General features: G+C 38.3%; 1 protein-coding gene across 5 annotated transcripts in view; it reads right to left on the reverse strand.

The window, feature by feature from the left end:
* Positions 1-2846: 2846 nt before the first annotated feature.
* Positions 2847-15981, reverse strand: part of BRPF3 (bromodomain and PHD finger containing 3) — a 51450-nt gene continuing 38315 nt past the window's right edge. For 3 of the 5 annotated variants that reach the window (XM_042462915.1, XM_042462913.1, XM_042462917.1), the window contains 5 exons: positions 13000-13096; positions 11658-11755; positions 10353-10450; positions 5730-5884; positions 2847-5305 (listed from right to left, as the gene is read on the reverse strand). In XM_042462915.1, coding sequence (XP_042318849.1) covers positions 5122-5305; positions 5730-5884; positions 10353-10450; positions 11658-11755; positions 13000-13096 — 632 coding nt within the window. In that variant the 3' untranslated portion in view covers positions 2847-5121. The remainder of the gene's footprint in view (positions 5306-5729; positions 5885-10352; positions 10451-11657; positions 11756-12999; positions 13097-15981) is intronic. The other 2 variants (XM_042462916.1, XM_042462914.1) reach the window with 1 other exon arrangement.

Below are 15981 nucleotides of genomic sequence, written 5' to 3' on the forward strand. Positions count from 1 at the left end.
TTGGGTACTTCTTTTCTTTTTTTTTTAAACCTAAACCCTCAGATCCACCAACAAAAACTGGATGCAAAAGATATACCCATTGAATTAAAGAAGAGAATTTCTGAAAACATGCTGAGCCCAGGAATTTGATTTCAGTGCAAGAAATGAAACTGAATTCAAAGTCTTTTTATTCAACCTCCTGGGTATCCCAGTCTGCTTCACTGCAGCAGGGTGTGGCAGCATAATCATTTTATTGTTGCATCTGAGAGTGAAAAACTCTTGCTAATGTACTACAAAAACAGTCAGATACCTCCCAGAAGATCTCAGCCTACATCCTCTTCCTTGCACAACTTGCACTGCTGCTGCAATAGGGAAACACAGTATCCTACAGTCATCCAGTGTAAAAGCTGAAGAGAAAAAGAGCCAATACAGAAAGCACAGAAATGGAGCTAAACAGCACCCACCTCTACAACCCCCAATATTCATGACAACATCTCTAAGTCTCCCTACTGCACAATTCAAAATGATATGCAACACAACACAGCATTTTAATAGATCCCCTTTGACAGGGATCTGCATAGTGGACAGTCTAAAACCCAACTGGCAAATGGAAAGAGTCTTTTGCCAGGAAAGAAAAGGGAGGAACCAGGGGAGGAAATAAGGGAAGGCACAGCTGTGGTTACACAGACATAATGTCTAGCCATAGAGCATAGCACTGGAGATGTAAGTCCAGGTTGTACCACGGAGAACGATAGGCTTGAGTTCCCAATCTGTTTGCATGTCCAGGCAGCAAGTCATGTCAGAGGAAAAGAGAAGGAGTTGGCCAGACTCAAAGGCAGCTTACATACTTCATAAAAGTCTTTCCTATTCATGCACACAGTGGGGAATTGACAGAACTTGGAAATTTTTTTCAGTTTACAACTTCCAGACCTCCCTTCCCCCTCATGCTAGATAGGGAAACCTGTTAGTAAACATGAAAAAGAAAAAAGTAACTTTTTTTCAGGCCCTAGGCATTTGTTAGCTGCCTTCCGATTGGTCCACTCATACACAATAGGACCACATTGGTTATTTAAAGTCCTGTTTCAATGAAAACATTCAAATTTCACATGCAAAAGACCCAAGCTTCAGTTTAACCTCCAAATCCTAGAGGTGTTTTCACAAATCCTAAAGGTACCTACACAATGGGAAGTGGTGGCTCAGTGGTTAAGATGCTGATTCTGATGATTGCAAGGTTGGCAGGTTAGCAGTTTGAGACCCAAGCGCCACCTGATGGAGGGAGCTCACTAGTCCCAGCGTATGCCAACCTAGCAGTTTGAAAGCATGTAAAAGTGCAAGTAGATAAACAGGTACCACTTTAGTGGGAAAGTAACAGCCTTCTGTGCAGTCATGTTGGCCGCATGATCATGTAGTCGGCTTGGTAATGGAGATGAGCACCGTCCCCTACAGTTGGAAACAACTAGACAATCTTGTCAAAGGGGAAACCATTACCTTTACCTGCACAATAATCAGCAGAAAGAGCACTCTATTGGTTAAGGGCAGGTTTCCTCTGTAAGCAACTTCAATGTAAACAATGGCTCCTCTTCACTCTTCATTTTTACGAACATTTAAAAAAAAACTGACCTTACACTGCCTTGCAACTCAAGACCAAAACAGACGGGCAGAGAGGGATGGTTTCCGGACGCTCCAGGGGCATGCTGTTTACAAAGCCCCAGGGCCACACTAAAGCTGCCTAAGGTGGCCCAAAACTAGCCCCAAAAGGAGCAGATCTTTTCTTATCCTATTTGGGACCATGGGTGGAAGTGCCCTTGGGGCCACGCTGTGTTTGATGAGGCCCTGGGGTAATTGGGTTGTGAAGCTGCTCCTTCCTGCCTGTCTGCTGTACCCCTCAGATTCCAGGAAGCTTGCAGAGACCTGTATTTTTTCCATTATTCATATCCATTATCTTAATCCATTAAGACTGCTCTAGAGGCTGTCATCCCTGGGTCCACCTCTCTTTCTGACAAAATATGAACATTTCCCTGCTCCCTTGGTACTATTTTGTCTGACAGGTCATCCATGCTGATAATCAGCAGCCTTTCAAATTGAAATTCCATCCGCAGATCAGCTAAAGCAAGACTGAATTCTATGCAATTCATGAGGTCACCATAAGTCAACAGGCAACTTGAAGGCACATAGATGCACACACAAGGAATCCTTATATGCTAACTCCTAGCATCAAAGAAACAACACATGTAACAAAATGAAAGCAGGGGATTGCCTTCCACTGAGGTTAATACATTGCTTTGAGGTACACCATCATTGAAGTAGGCAAAACATTATGCTGGTCATGGGGAAGGAACTGGGAATACAGGATTTGAGATTAGGCACCTTCCTTGCCTGTCACATCAATGAATCCATCCCATTTTGACTGCTGTACTGGCAGTGTACATATGTTGAAGTGGAGCTGTGGCAGTATGCCTGTAAAGTTATGCAGATTTTTTCCCATTTGTCGAAGTGCTTCTGGGATTCCACACTAACTATACTATCCTTTGATTCCCTGCCAGCAGGTTCAATATAAGAGTAGATAACTGATTAGGGCAGAGTAAGAAATCTCATATACAAAATCTAACAAAGTTTCACCACATGAGTATTTTATAGTCTTACATCTTCCATGCCACACATTTTATACATCTCCCATCTTTCACACTAGTGAAAAAACTTATCTGCCTGTACCTGTCACTCTTTCTGCCAAGTATGAAATTTGAGAGTGAGACTCCAGGAAATATTTTGGAATTCATGAAAATTGGTAAATCATCACATCAGAGCCTAGGTACTGAACAAAGGAATAGACAAACTTCCCAAATGAAGACAATTAATAACCAAACATCTTACATTAGAACATTTATTTCTCAGAGAGAAAATATAGTTTCAGACAGTCAGATTATAGTAGGTAAAATTATCATTTTTCTTCTTTACAAGCATAGAATTTTATTACCTCTTATACCATCTGATATAAACAGTTCTAGAAAGCAAATAAACTCACTTTCTACAATAAATAGAGCCATCTGTGCTTTACAGCAGACTGACAAGTCACGTTTAGGTCCCATAGCAACAGCAGGATATTAGCCAATCCAAATCCTTAAAATGTAACTTTTAAAAAATGAAAACAAGTAAAATGGAAGTTCTTAAAACAGTTATACATAGGTCACAAGTCCACAGCTGAGCTACAACCTGGGAAAAGTGTATGTTGCTTTAAATTAATTACACTGTGTGCATACAAAAGACCCAGCAACATAACTGAGGACTTCCAAGAATGGTAACAATTGGCCTAAATAATTTAGAATGGTATTTTACAACTATGTACACAAGTTCCTTCCATAGCCACAAGCTTTAGGCATAATTTGTTTTTGTTTGTTTTTTAAAAAAAATCCCATTCATGCTCTTCATGTTACAGATATTTTCTATAAAGTGTGGTTTTATCTCTTAATATATAATATGTGGCCCTTTTCTGGGAAACAAAGGATACCACATAGAAATGGCAGTGATTTTCCCTATTAACATTTTGTTCCACAATCTCTTTAGTATGAAAAAATAAAATAATAAAAAATTGAGTTAAAAAGAAAAAAAAGTAATAATCTCTTCATGTTACAATCTTGCTCTGCACCTTTGGTTTACAATGCTTAAAACAAAAAAGAAAAAAATATACATGAATCAAAATTCAAATATGAAATGTTTTTCAGCTTGCAAACTTCAGCTCTCTCTGTTTTTCCAGCACACACTTTAAAAAACTGGATTCTCTGAAGAATAATGTTTTATAGCTAGTAATGGAGGCTCATGCAGCAGAAAGCAAATGATGAAACCTTTATGGGAATGCAAAAGGTGAAACTCCAGTGCATTCTAGTCAGCAAGAATTCCAATTCAACCAAAAACATGATGGAGCAAATTTTCAGAGTAAAGGTTGATTGTGCCTTGACACAGATGCTCTGATCCAAAGCTGCATTCTTCAATACACATATGGCATTCTATGAAAACACATATAGCACACTTCATGCTATAGAAAGCTCTACACATACAACCAGGTGACTCCAGTCCATCTGAAGGGGCAGGATGCACAAGGAAAAGGTTTCCACATTTAGCTTGCCCCCTTCTCCACAGGCAGGCGAGAAGTTCTTCAACATCTAGTAATCATGCAGATTTATGGGTCAGGGTGATGCTGCTGTAAAGAGGCAGCTCATACTCTGAACATATGTCCCTCGTTTGAGATGGTAGCGACAAATGCTTTCAGAAATCTTTTTCCCCTGTCCTAACAATCCTTTGTAATTTAACAGCAGTGATCCAGGCTGGTTAGGTGCTTTCCAAAAGATTTTTAAAAATAATCTATTAACCCAAAGCTGCAGTTGAAATTTAAAAACTACTTCATAAACGGATTTAGACAGAACATTTTGCAAGTGATTTTTTCTTCATATATAAAATTCTGTACATGTACGTGTGCATGAGGTGAAGAGTAAAACTCAACATGACCTTTATCTTTTGTTTTGTTCCTAGATTCTAACACAAAAACATATATAAACTTCAGCATGGGATTTCTTGATTAGGCAGTAAATGTATAAATGCAGTGGGGCAAACCTGTGCTTTTAAAAATAAGATGAAAAAGTGTGATGAATATTACTCTAAATTTGGCACACAAGAGTCATTAAAAGGAGGCCACGTTATTTATACTAGTGCTAGGCTCCAAAGACTTCTCCAAGACTAGCTGAACACTGGAAACAGAAAGAGACTTGTGGGGCTTCTACTCCACTCAGCAAATGAGCTTAATTTATCAGATCTAAGATTCTGCCATCACACTACACTGCAGCTGCTCATGACATCCTCTTACTAGTCAGACCATGACATCGCTGCTTCTTCTCCTGGATTTTGAGAGAAATGTTTTCAGAAAGAACCCAGGCAGGCTTTTTGGCACATATCATGAACTTTTCAGGAGCTTTTCTCTTCACTAGGAATAGTGCATCTTTGTTATGAACACAAACAAGCATAGCAATCACACCTTCCTTCAAGCAGGGAAGAATCCCCTACTGTTCAGTGTACACCAAGACCCACTGTGCCTTTAAATGCAGGCATTATTTCCAGAGTAAGCAGGAAGGGCAGAGAAGGCTTGTTCAGTCCCTACAGATAATTTGGTGTAACAAAAGGATGGTCTCCCCGAACTCGACTCAAATGGATCATGGCCCGGTCATAAGCAACTTGGACAGATTTACGGATGCTGGTTTTTCGTCCTTCCAACATCTTTAGTTTATCCACTGTGTCATCTATTCCAAGGGGAAGAACTTTTTCTCGTGGAAGCCACTGCCTGCAGTTGAAGAGTGCATATTATTTTTGGAACAGTATAAAGAGACACAAAGAAATATATTTCTAATACCTCTGACCATCGCATTTTGCCCCCAGCTACACATATTAGCCCAGTTACCATGTTTAGAAAATATGTCACTGCTGTTCATGTTAACTGGGGGGAAAACTCTCAAAGAAACAACAAGATATCTGATTCGGAGTGCCATGCACATTGTCCAGAAAGTCCTAACTGATTCTGTTACAAGCAGAAGGCTTTTTCAACATATACCAGAGGAAGGAAGAGATGTAGACCTGTCAGGCAGTCATATAATCTGACCTCCTCCCAATACTTTTTAGGTGATTAAATCTATAGCTGTAAATTCACCAACTCTCTCATACTTTTTTGTCAAATATATATTTCTTCCCTTTCATTTGTGTATACTCACCATGTCCTCTTGTTGTCAAAGAAAAGGACAAGGAAAAGCTTTTCTCCAACCTCTGCTTGTCTCTGCTCCCCTAACTTCAACACCTCCAAAGGAGGGACTGGGATTGGGACTCCATTGTGAAGGAGGCCCTCTCGTGGCATCTCAGGATCAATGATCTAAAAAACAAAAAGTTCAGGGCACAAAGAAAAGAAAAGAAGTTCAAGACACAAACGTAATATTCTGGAGATTCACCACATAATTTCAATTCAGTTATTTTTGGCAGAAAACTGAGGAAACTAGAGATAGCCAGGGCACACATTTAATCAATGGTGGCAGAATGAGAATAGTTCATTTAAAATTTCACAACTGTGTGAGTTTTTAAAGCTGGATGTAGTATGCAGCCTAAAGAATGGTGAAAATGAACAAGATGGCAGTACTATGACTAATTAGTTAATGTGCTGGAAGGCACAGCAGAGGTGATAAGAAAATGAGACGCCTTAGTAGAAAAGAGCTTCAGTAAAGGCTTTGAACAAGTACACAGAGATCACAGCTTATTTGGAATCTACATTTCAATTTGTCCAAGCTAGTATTTTTTTAAAAAAAGCATATGGGAGAAGTTGAATAAATTTTCACAGCAAGATAAAGAGATTTTTCACTACAAGGCTTCTTTCAAATCAAACCATCAAAATTCCAACAGCAGCTTTCTAGAAACATAAGAAGGCCAATCACAACTCATTGAGACATTTTGATAGATACTTTAAAATCTGAAAGTCTTTTTTGGCTGTTGCTGAACTTGCAGCAGCCTAGTTCTAGTTGTAATTCCAAAGCTAGAGCTTTCTATAAGTAAAAAAGGAGGCCTGCCCTAAATCAATTGGTTTTTTTAAAATGTAAGATATAGGTAAAGATAAAAAGATATAAATACTGTTAAATAGTTTAAATGATGTTTCTTGTACAGTCCTGCCCATGTCTATTTAGAAGTAAGGTCCACTGAATTTAATTGGACAGACTGTCAGATAAATATATATTCTCCAATAGGACACCCTCCCAATCCCCATTAACCCCACCCATCATTAAAAGAGATATAGTTCCATACATTAGGTAGTCAATGAGAGACGGCTGGTGTATGAGATTGCAAATAAAATACAATTATTGTTCAAAGCTACTAACAGAATCTAATTTGAACTGACCAATCAGACATCAGGTTACAAAATAGCTTGGCGTAAACTCAATGGACTTAACTTCTAAATAGACAGGGCAGGACTGAATAACAAATATATTTTAAATTATTTAACAGTATTTATATTTAATGTATAAATCCATAAATCAAAATGAAGACTGTAGTCAAGAAATCAGAAGAAGACTAAAACTTGGAAAGGCAGCTATGACAGAACTGGATACGAAGAGTAACTGCAGAGGTATACCATTAAGTACCAAAGTCATTTCTATGTATATTGTGAAAGCTGTATAGTGAAGAAAGCTGACACTAAACAAATCAACTCATTTAAAATTGTGTGTTGGAGGAAGGTTCTACATCTAACATGAATTAACAAAAAACAAATAAATGGGTCTCAGAGCAAATCAAGCCTGAAATTTCACTAGAAGCCAAAATTAGTAAACTGAGTCTATCATACTTTGGTTTCTTAGATTCATCAGACATTTTGAATTCATTAGAAAATATGATAATGCTTAGTACGAGGAAAACAGAGAAAAAGAGGAAGATCACATTACAAATGTATTATCTCAATAAAGGAAGCCAAAGCCCTGAGCTTGCAAGACCTGAGCAGAGCTATTTATGGGGCTCTTGGATGTGTCTCATTCATAGGTCACTATAACTTGAAGCCAACTTGTTATCAATTAACAATAACAGATATTTAAGATATCTATTATTTTTAGAGTAAGCTCAATTAATGTTACTAGTACAGGTGGCATATTTCTTTAAAAAATTGTTTTACTACATTTTTATCAATATTTATAGTCCCACATTTTAAAAACAGGGATATTAATAAACATATGGTCCAGACATATGCTGATGAATTAATGTTAATCTCCACATATTCTGGTTTGTTTGTATGTTTAGTTACTTATTTCATACAAAAGCAGTTGAATGTATATAAAGGATGTGAAACTTCCATTACCAGAATACCATGTATAAGAAGTAACAAAGAAACACTATGACTAGCATTAGATAACCCTTAGTACAGGAGCCCAGATGGACCAGTAAACTTGCTGAAATAAACCAGTCTTTACTTTTCACCTAAATGCCAACAGTGGAGGGATAAAATGAACTCAGGAGGCCTCAGTGCCAAGGGTAGAAAAGCCCTCATTCCGCATGATTTACTATTGCTATACTGTACCTCAAAAAATGAAGGCACTGAAAGAAGGGCCTTTTTTAAAAAGCTCTTAAAGACTGGGTTGCTATATATTGGAAGAATCAGTCATTACGTTACTCTGCATTCCGGGTATTTTGTGATGGGAGTCTTCTCACTCTGCACCATTATAGCACTATGATTCTACTTTAACTGCCAGCGCCGCATCGTATGGAATCCTGGGGCATGTAGTTTGGTGATGCATTAAGATTTCTCAGGCTCAGAATTCTAAATAATCCCACTTAAACTACAAAATCCTAGGATTCCACAAGAAGTTGCCATGGCAATTAAAATGAAATCCCAGTACTGTATTTTTGTAGTTGGAAAAGGCTCTAGATCAAGATGATTGCTTTGGTCCAGAAAGCAACTAGAAGCAAATCAAAGACGTTTAAAAACTGGGATTATATGGTCTCTGCAGTCTTTTAGAGTCAATAGTCAAGTAACATCAATTCATGTCCATCCTCTGTCCAGAGACAGATGTTGATTATTTTCCTTTTTCTTAGTATTTTGCATTCATGTTAATGTCTATTTTAGAATCACAAAGCTGGAAGAGACATTAGAGGCCATGTAGTCCAATCCACTTCTCAATGAAGGTTCTTCAGTGCAAAGTGCAGTTACTGTTTCTCTGCTAATGGCTGTCTAGCCTTTGCTTAAATACTTCAATGAAGGAGAACTCCCTACCACCTGAGGCAGTCTGTTCTACTGTCAAACAGCTCTTTATCATTAAGAAGCTTTGATTAATGTTTAGCAAATATCTGCTTTTTGGCACTTTCTGTCCATGGTCCTACTCCTGCCCGCCGGAGCAACAAACAAGTCTGCTCCATATTCAAAAACTGCTGTCAAACATCTCTTTAATCTTTTCTTCTCTAAGATCAGTATACTCATCTCTTTCAAGACTTCCTCACATAACTTTGTTTTTACATTTCTTTGCCACCCTCTTCCAGAAAGGTCCCCCGTTGTCCATCTTAAAATGTGATGCCCACAACTAGATATACTATTTATTACAGATGTGGGTTGACTATACGGTGAAACACAGAGGCAAAATAAAGCAGTTCCCAGCCGCTTTGAAGGCAGGGCATTTGGATGACACACAAGGAGAACGTGGGTGAAAAGTGGAACAAAGCTGCACTCTAGAGCTAAAAACCGGAGCAAAAAGAAGCCCCAATACTCCGACTTAACATGGGAAATGTGCATCTTGTGCAATGCATATGCATGGTGGGGAGGCAATAAAAAAAATAACAATGATGATGATGCAGTGTGGCTTGATTCTGCACCATGTGGAGTGTGTCCCACCTTGGGAGTGGGCTGTGCAGAGAATGAGCTTTAACCCACTTTTAGAAAATGCAGGATCAAGCTCCTTTTCCCAGCCGTTCTGCTCTGGCCCTAATCTATAATAGAGTAGAATTATCACTTCTCTTGATATAGACATTATATCTTTCTTAATGCAACATGTTCATCTGATGATCAACTAAAATGTTTTGACTCCTTTCATGTGTACCTACTATCAGATTATATCTTCATTCATCCTATACATCTGCCTTAGATTCTTTATACAGAAAGGCAAGATTACATTTATCTTTGGTGGATTCAATCTAATTGATTTTGGCCACATATTCCAGTCTGTTAATATTATTTTGAATTTTAATTTTGTCTTCTAGGGTGCTAGCTATTTCTCCACCTTTGTGTAATCTCTAAACCTGAAAAGCATATCATCAGTCATTTATAAAAAAAACATAGGATTGCACAGGGCCTACCAATGACGTTTGTAGAACTCTGCATTGAGATCGCATTCCAGCCGAACCAAAAGCCATTATTGAGGACCTAATGTTATGGCTTTATATGTTATTCATTTACAGTGCCCCATGACAGACTGCTAATGAAATGTGTTGGGCTATTTATATATAACATTGTATTACTATTTTTTAAAATACTAGTTTGAAACTCCCCTCCCTACCTCTCTTCGTTTTGCTTTCCTCACTTTTTTTCTGTCTAGTTTGAACCATGTTTAAGAATAAATGTGCTCTTGCACACAATCTGCTCTTAAAACCAGAGCAGAATTAGTCCTAGCAGTACATTAAAAATACTTTGTATTTCATCCTTAAAGACTTATACATGCACTGTTATTACAGATATTAACATTCCTAATAAAAACATCAGCAGTTCTGGCAGAAAATAACTTCTTTCCTCAATAGACCGTATTGCAAGATTAGCACTGGATACTAGGCAGTTAAAATGTCTTCCATGGAAAGTTGGTAGCTAGTGAACCAGGTATACATACCAAGGCTGGGTAAGAAGGGTAGCCACGACACTTTGCCCAAACAAGCTCCAGCGGTTCTAATTCAGTCTGCTCCTCAAATGGCATCAATAGATTTCTACCTAAAAAAACAGGACAAGGATTATGTTAGAATCATCTTCTGCCATGTTAAGAACATATTTATTTTTGAAACTAACTGCAGACCAATGGATAATTTACTGAATATGAACCTGAAGAAACATATCCTGTATCTGAGAGTTCGGGTTTGATTTGTGTCCTAAAGGCAGTTAGAATAAAGCATTAGTTAAAATTAACTGCAGTAAACAAAACTTGGAATAGCAAAGTCTTTGTTTTATCCCATCATCTTTTTGCCAGTACAAGTTAAACAGATAGGATTTCATACACACACTTTATTTCTTAAAACATGGAATAACTGCAGTGGAAAATGGCATGGAGGATTACATTTTGGAGGTCGGAAGGATGCACAAGCATCCTTTTCTAAATGTACAGTGGGCCCTTGGTATCTGCTGGGGTTTGGTTCCAGAACCCCCCATGGATACTAAAATCCATGGATGCTCAAGACCCATTAAATACAATGGCATAATAAAATATTGTCTCTTATATACAATGGCAAAATCAGAGGACAACTTCTTTCTTTTAGTTAGTCTCAAAGGTGCTACATACTGGCGAGATCAAGGTTTGCTTTTTGGAATTTATATTTTTAAAATACTTTCAAGCCGTGAATACTTGAATCCATAGATAAAAAATGTGTGTATATAGAGGGCTGACTGTATTTTCCAAATGTTTCTCTTCAGCCATTACTTAACCATCCTCATTATGTAATTTCCCCAAAATTATCTCACCAAGAGCTCTACAATGGAACACAGGCTAAAAGAGCTGCAGTATATAAATTGTCATGACAAGACTTAAAAGATAAATTTTCAGGCTGATCTTATGCACATTTTCTCAGCAGTATATTTCACTGATGCATTCCCCCCACAATGGCATGCAAAGAGTGGAAGATTTGGTCTCCTTTGACACAGCCCATTACAAATAGTATCCACAGTCAGTTTATGCTATAGGTCAATGATGGCGAACCTATGGCACGTGTGCCAGAGGGGGGACTCAGAGCCCTCTCTGTGGGCACATGTGCCGTCGCTCCAGCACAGAGTTTGCCAGAGTTTGTTACTAGAAAGCCAGGGGGACACGGCACTTTGCAATAAATGAGTGGGTCTTGGGTTGCAGCTTGGACACTTGGCCTCTAAAAGGTTCACCATCACTGCTATAAGTACACAATGCACTTAAGAAACACACATATTGTTTTCTCACCTGAGTTGCTATATTCTGAGTCTCCATTTACGCCATCTAAAAAAGGAACCCGTGCAAGAGCAGGTTTTCCTCGGCTCCTTTTGTGTGGAGTCACACCACTGTGGAAAAGTCACAGGAAGAGAAAATTCAATGATAAACAGCAATGTTTAGTCTGAATTCAAGATGTGTCATAAAGTGAAAGAAGATGTATGGTCTGCTCTCCACATTTGCAGCTTTGATTATTTGCAGATTTGATTAATATGTTCTCTTTAGGAATCTCTCTAGGACCTGCAGTGTGATTCTGCCGGAGGCTAACAATAGAATCGCACTGGAGGACCTACAGATTACTAGAGAAAACACTTCACTAGGCATGTATGGATCCTCCAGCACAATTCTAAGGTCAGCTTCCACTGGATGTTGATCAAACAGTTGTACTGAAGGATCTAGTGATTCCTAGAGAGCTGTTCTCTCCAGTACAAAAAAAAAATGGGGTTTTATATATGGTTTTTCCACTTTCACAGGTATTCCATGCCCCCAACACCAATGAATGTGGAAGGCTCATTGTAGTACCAAGCCCCAACAGAATGGTTTCAGTGTGGTCACTATTACCGAATTACTCTGATCAGGAGGCTACTTCAGGGGAACACCTTTGCAAGATACAGATGCAAGAGCAGTAACTGAAGCGGTAAAACAGACACATAGTTTTACAATATAAATGCAGTATGCCATGTGTAGTCTTATAAATTAAACATACTGATTAGCTCCTTCTACAAGTTGGACCAGATGTAAGCAAGGAGTGGGGACACACTGCTGACAAATCTATACAAAGAATGGGATGAGTTAGAAGTGAGCTAATGCTGCAGAAGGGGTAGTGTTTTAGCACCAACAATTCAGTAGTAAATACTGATGGGAAAATGAAATTGGCATGCTTGAGCTAGATAAATTAATGGCAAGACTTTGTTTAGATTAACTGGTGTGTGTGTGTGTTAATAGTGAGATCAGAGTTTACTCTTGACTCTATAGCCACTCATTTATCTCTCTTGGGATCAGAAAGTGGGTTGCCTGAAGAACTGAGAACAACAAATAAGATAAGGAAAGACACAGAAAACAAAGATGCCACAGGTCAAGAATATAGTGCAGGTGCCAATGTAATAATTACAAGTTTACTAAATACAGTCCAGAATGCAAAATATGGCAAACCTTGACACTACATATGCTGGTAATGTAAAAAACAAACACATTTATTCCTGTCTACTGACATAGATATAAGTGACCTCTAAAAGAATGAACTTAAAGGAAGGGCTAGAAAACAAGCAAGAGAATAATGGTAATTTAGGGTGAGACTTTCCAGAAGTGGGCTTACCTACAAATGCCAAATGGGAGACCACTACCACGGCCAGAACCACACTCTGAATCAGAACCACTTTCTGTATGCTTCCTGAAGCCATTGGTCACTGCTGCTGAGAATAAAGCAAATGTCAAAAGTTTAGTGGTTTAAAATGTTCTTTTAAATTTCTTAAGACACTTATGAAGAATCCCAGAGACAATACCAAAATTCTACATTGTTGTTAAGAAAGTTGTACTGATCAAGTTCAGTGTTGTTGAAATAACATCATGTTGGGTTTTAGTCTCCCCTGAAGTATGATTGCACTGAATAAGTAAAGCAAAGGTTGTGGGCCACATGGGAACCCTAGAAGCTACATCCTCATATCCTCAACCTGCCTCCTCTGGAAAAAAAATTTTTTGTAGGGGTTAAGAGATCTGAAAAAAGGATTTCCCCCTAAATAACTCATAAAATCCTTGAAACCTCCAGTGAGTGCTATGGGGTATTTTGCTGGATTTTCAGGACTTTGGGGAAACTAACTTTTCCAAACAAGAGACAGGTTAGCTAGGTGTTTTTCTGTTTGGAAAAAAGTCCTGTCCAAGCTTACATAAAGAACCTCCTCCTGTGGCCAAAAATGCACTAAGCTGACCAAAAGCTCTCCCCAGTAGACACTTTGGGGACATATGGGCTCTATTTAGTAGGGAAAATTGACCCTTCCAGTTGGAAGGGGGGACTTGGGAAATTACAAAAACATCTTTGCAACAAAAGCTGCATTTTGCCTAACTCTGCTTTGAAGTAATTATAGCTCTCAGTAGTTAACATATTTGCCAAACAATAGTAATAAAGAGCAGTCAAACATGCTAAGAATATGTGAATGGGGGTCGTGCACGTGGCGATGGTGTGGCGGTGCAGTGGCGTGCACGCCATGGGCATGCACCCTATTCATTCCAATGGGACACGCCACCCCTTGCACTCCCACACGGCTCTCCACAGGTTTGAGCGTATGCTCAAACCCGCATATAGTGCACCTGCATATGACGCGGGCGCACTGTGTATTTGTTCTGAAGAGGACTTAAAAAAACCATCACAACAATTATATCTGAATGAGAACTACAAATGGCAGGCTAGAATGGAAATCATTCAAAATACAAGTTCATTAGGTTTCCAACTTTAAAAGAAGTACAATCAAACCTCCATATCGATGGGGTATCCATTCTGGACCACCCCATGGATACCAAAATCCATGCATACTCAAGTCTCATTTTAGTTAGTGGTGGTGCAGGGCGTGTACACCTACTGACACAGCCATGTGTACCCACTGTCATTAAGAAAAACAGGCTTGCCATCCATAGATGGTTAAATCTGTGGATGGCAAGTCCAGTGATATGGAGGGTGGACTGTCCCATCATTTTCCAAATGTAAGAACTATATCAACTATTTCTGAATCCTGAGATCTCCATGCTCCTATTTTACTTCTACAGAAGGCAGAATAAACTCTATGCATATCTGTCACCCTTCTTTCATTTTGAGTTTAACCAAACATTCCAGAAAACTAATTTTTTGCTGAAGACAAATATTTTAAAGGAGCGAGAAAGAAATCAAAATATGGAATTTGCAGGGCTAACATAATGCATTTTAAAGGTCATTCCTAACAAAAGGCTACTATAAGCACTGTGTTCACAGCAAATATATCTCAGCTCTCACTTGTATTTGCATCTGGCTTTTATTTATTATCAGCTATCTCATTAAGATTACAGATAAGAAGAAAGTGTCAGCTTTTAAAGTATGTCTATGCCAGTATTTTTTATACAACTTTTACTTGAACATACCACGCTTAGTTTATATCATGTTTTTGAACTAGTGTTCTGCTTCCATATTTCTTTTAATTCTGCCCAAATTTAGAAGTGCTAAATGAAAGAAGTACTAATTTTATGCATTGTCCCTAGACTAATGTTTGGAATGTCCATTATCCCAGCCATTGTTGCATCACTCCCAGACTAATAACTGGGGATAAGGTGTGGTGTTATATGTTTCCCTTTAAAATGCTGGTTTTATGCATCAAAAGCACTCATATTCAGTTGTGCAGAAATCCCCTAGGTACTTTATTATTTTTCCTTTAGGGGTGTATGTGTTTGTTCCCGCTCTAGCATATTCTCATCAGCTTTGCTATCCTACATCAATCTCTTTTCTTCCTTCCTTCATTCTTTTTTAAAAAAAACATCACCATGGTTTGGGCACAGTTTCCTTTGGGATGACTATTGGTTTTAAACAAATTGTATAACTACCTTCCACATACTTGATAAAATTTTGTTTAAAAATAAATAAACAAACTAAAGAGGAGCCCACTTACTTGTCAGCATGTAAAAGGACAACAAGGGAGAAAGATAAATGTTAAAACATAAACAACAGATATATTTTACAGACATTGATATAGATATATTTTTACTTCCTGTCTGAAGTTCCACAAGCTGCTAATGTCAACTGTCCCCTTCTACCAACCAAGGAAGAAAACAGGAGGAAGAAACAGTCAGTTCTTATTATGGAGCAATGTAAACAGTGGGATTCCCAAAGTATCCGTATTGAGACTGCTGGGTTTTTTTAAGTTGTGGATAAATGGCTTAAAGGTTAGGAGTGTACAGTGAGGTGGCAAAGTTTGCAAGTGACACCAAATTATTCAGGATAGTGAAAACTAAAAAGGTTTGTGAAGAACTGAGAAGGGATATTTCCAAAGTGGAAGAAACTGTAATAGAATAACAAATACAGATCAGTTTAAGCAAGTGTGAAGTGATGTACAATGGGTAAAAAAAATAAATCTAATTTTGTATAAACTTTGATAGTATCTGAGCAGGTCATGACTGACCAAGAACTTGGGGTTATGGTGAACAGCTCTGTGAAGAGCTTGACCCAATGTGTAGCAGCTATGAAAAAGGCTAATTTCACGATAGCTCAGCATAACTTTATATAAAGCTATGATGCAACAACACTTGGAATACAATGCAGAGTTCCAATCTCCAGATCTCA

The sequence above is a fragment of the Sceloporus undulatus genome, chromosome 4, assembly GCF_019175285.1.
Source record: "Sceloporus undulatus isolate JIND9_A2432 ecotype Alabama chromosome 4, SceUnd_v1.1, whole genome shotgun sequence".
Taxonomy (NCBI): domain Eukaryota; kingdom Metazoa; phylum Chordata; class Lepidosauria; order Squamata; family Phrynosomatidae; genus Sceloporus; species Sceloporus undulatus.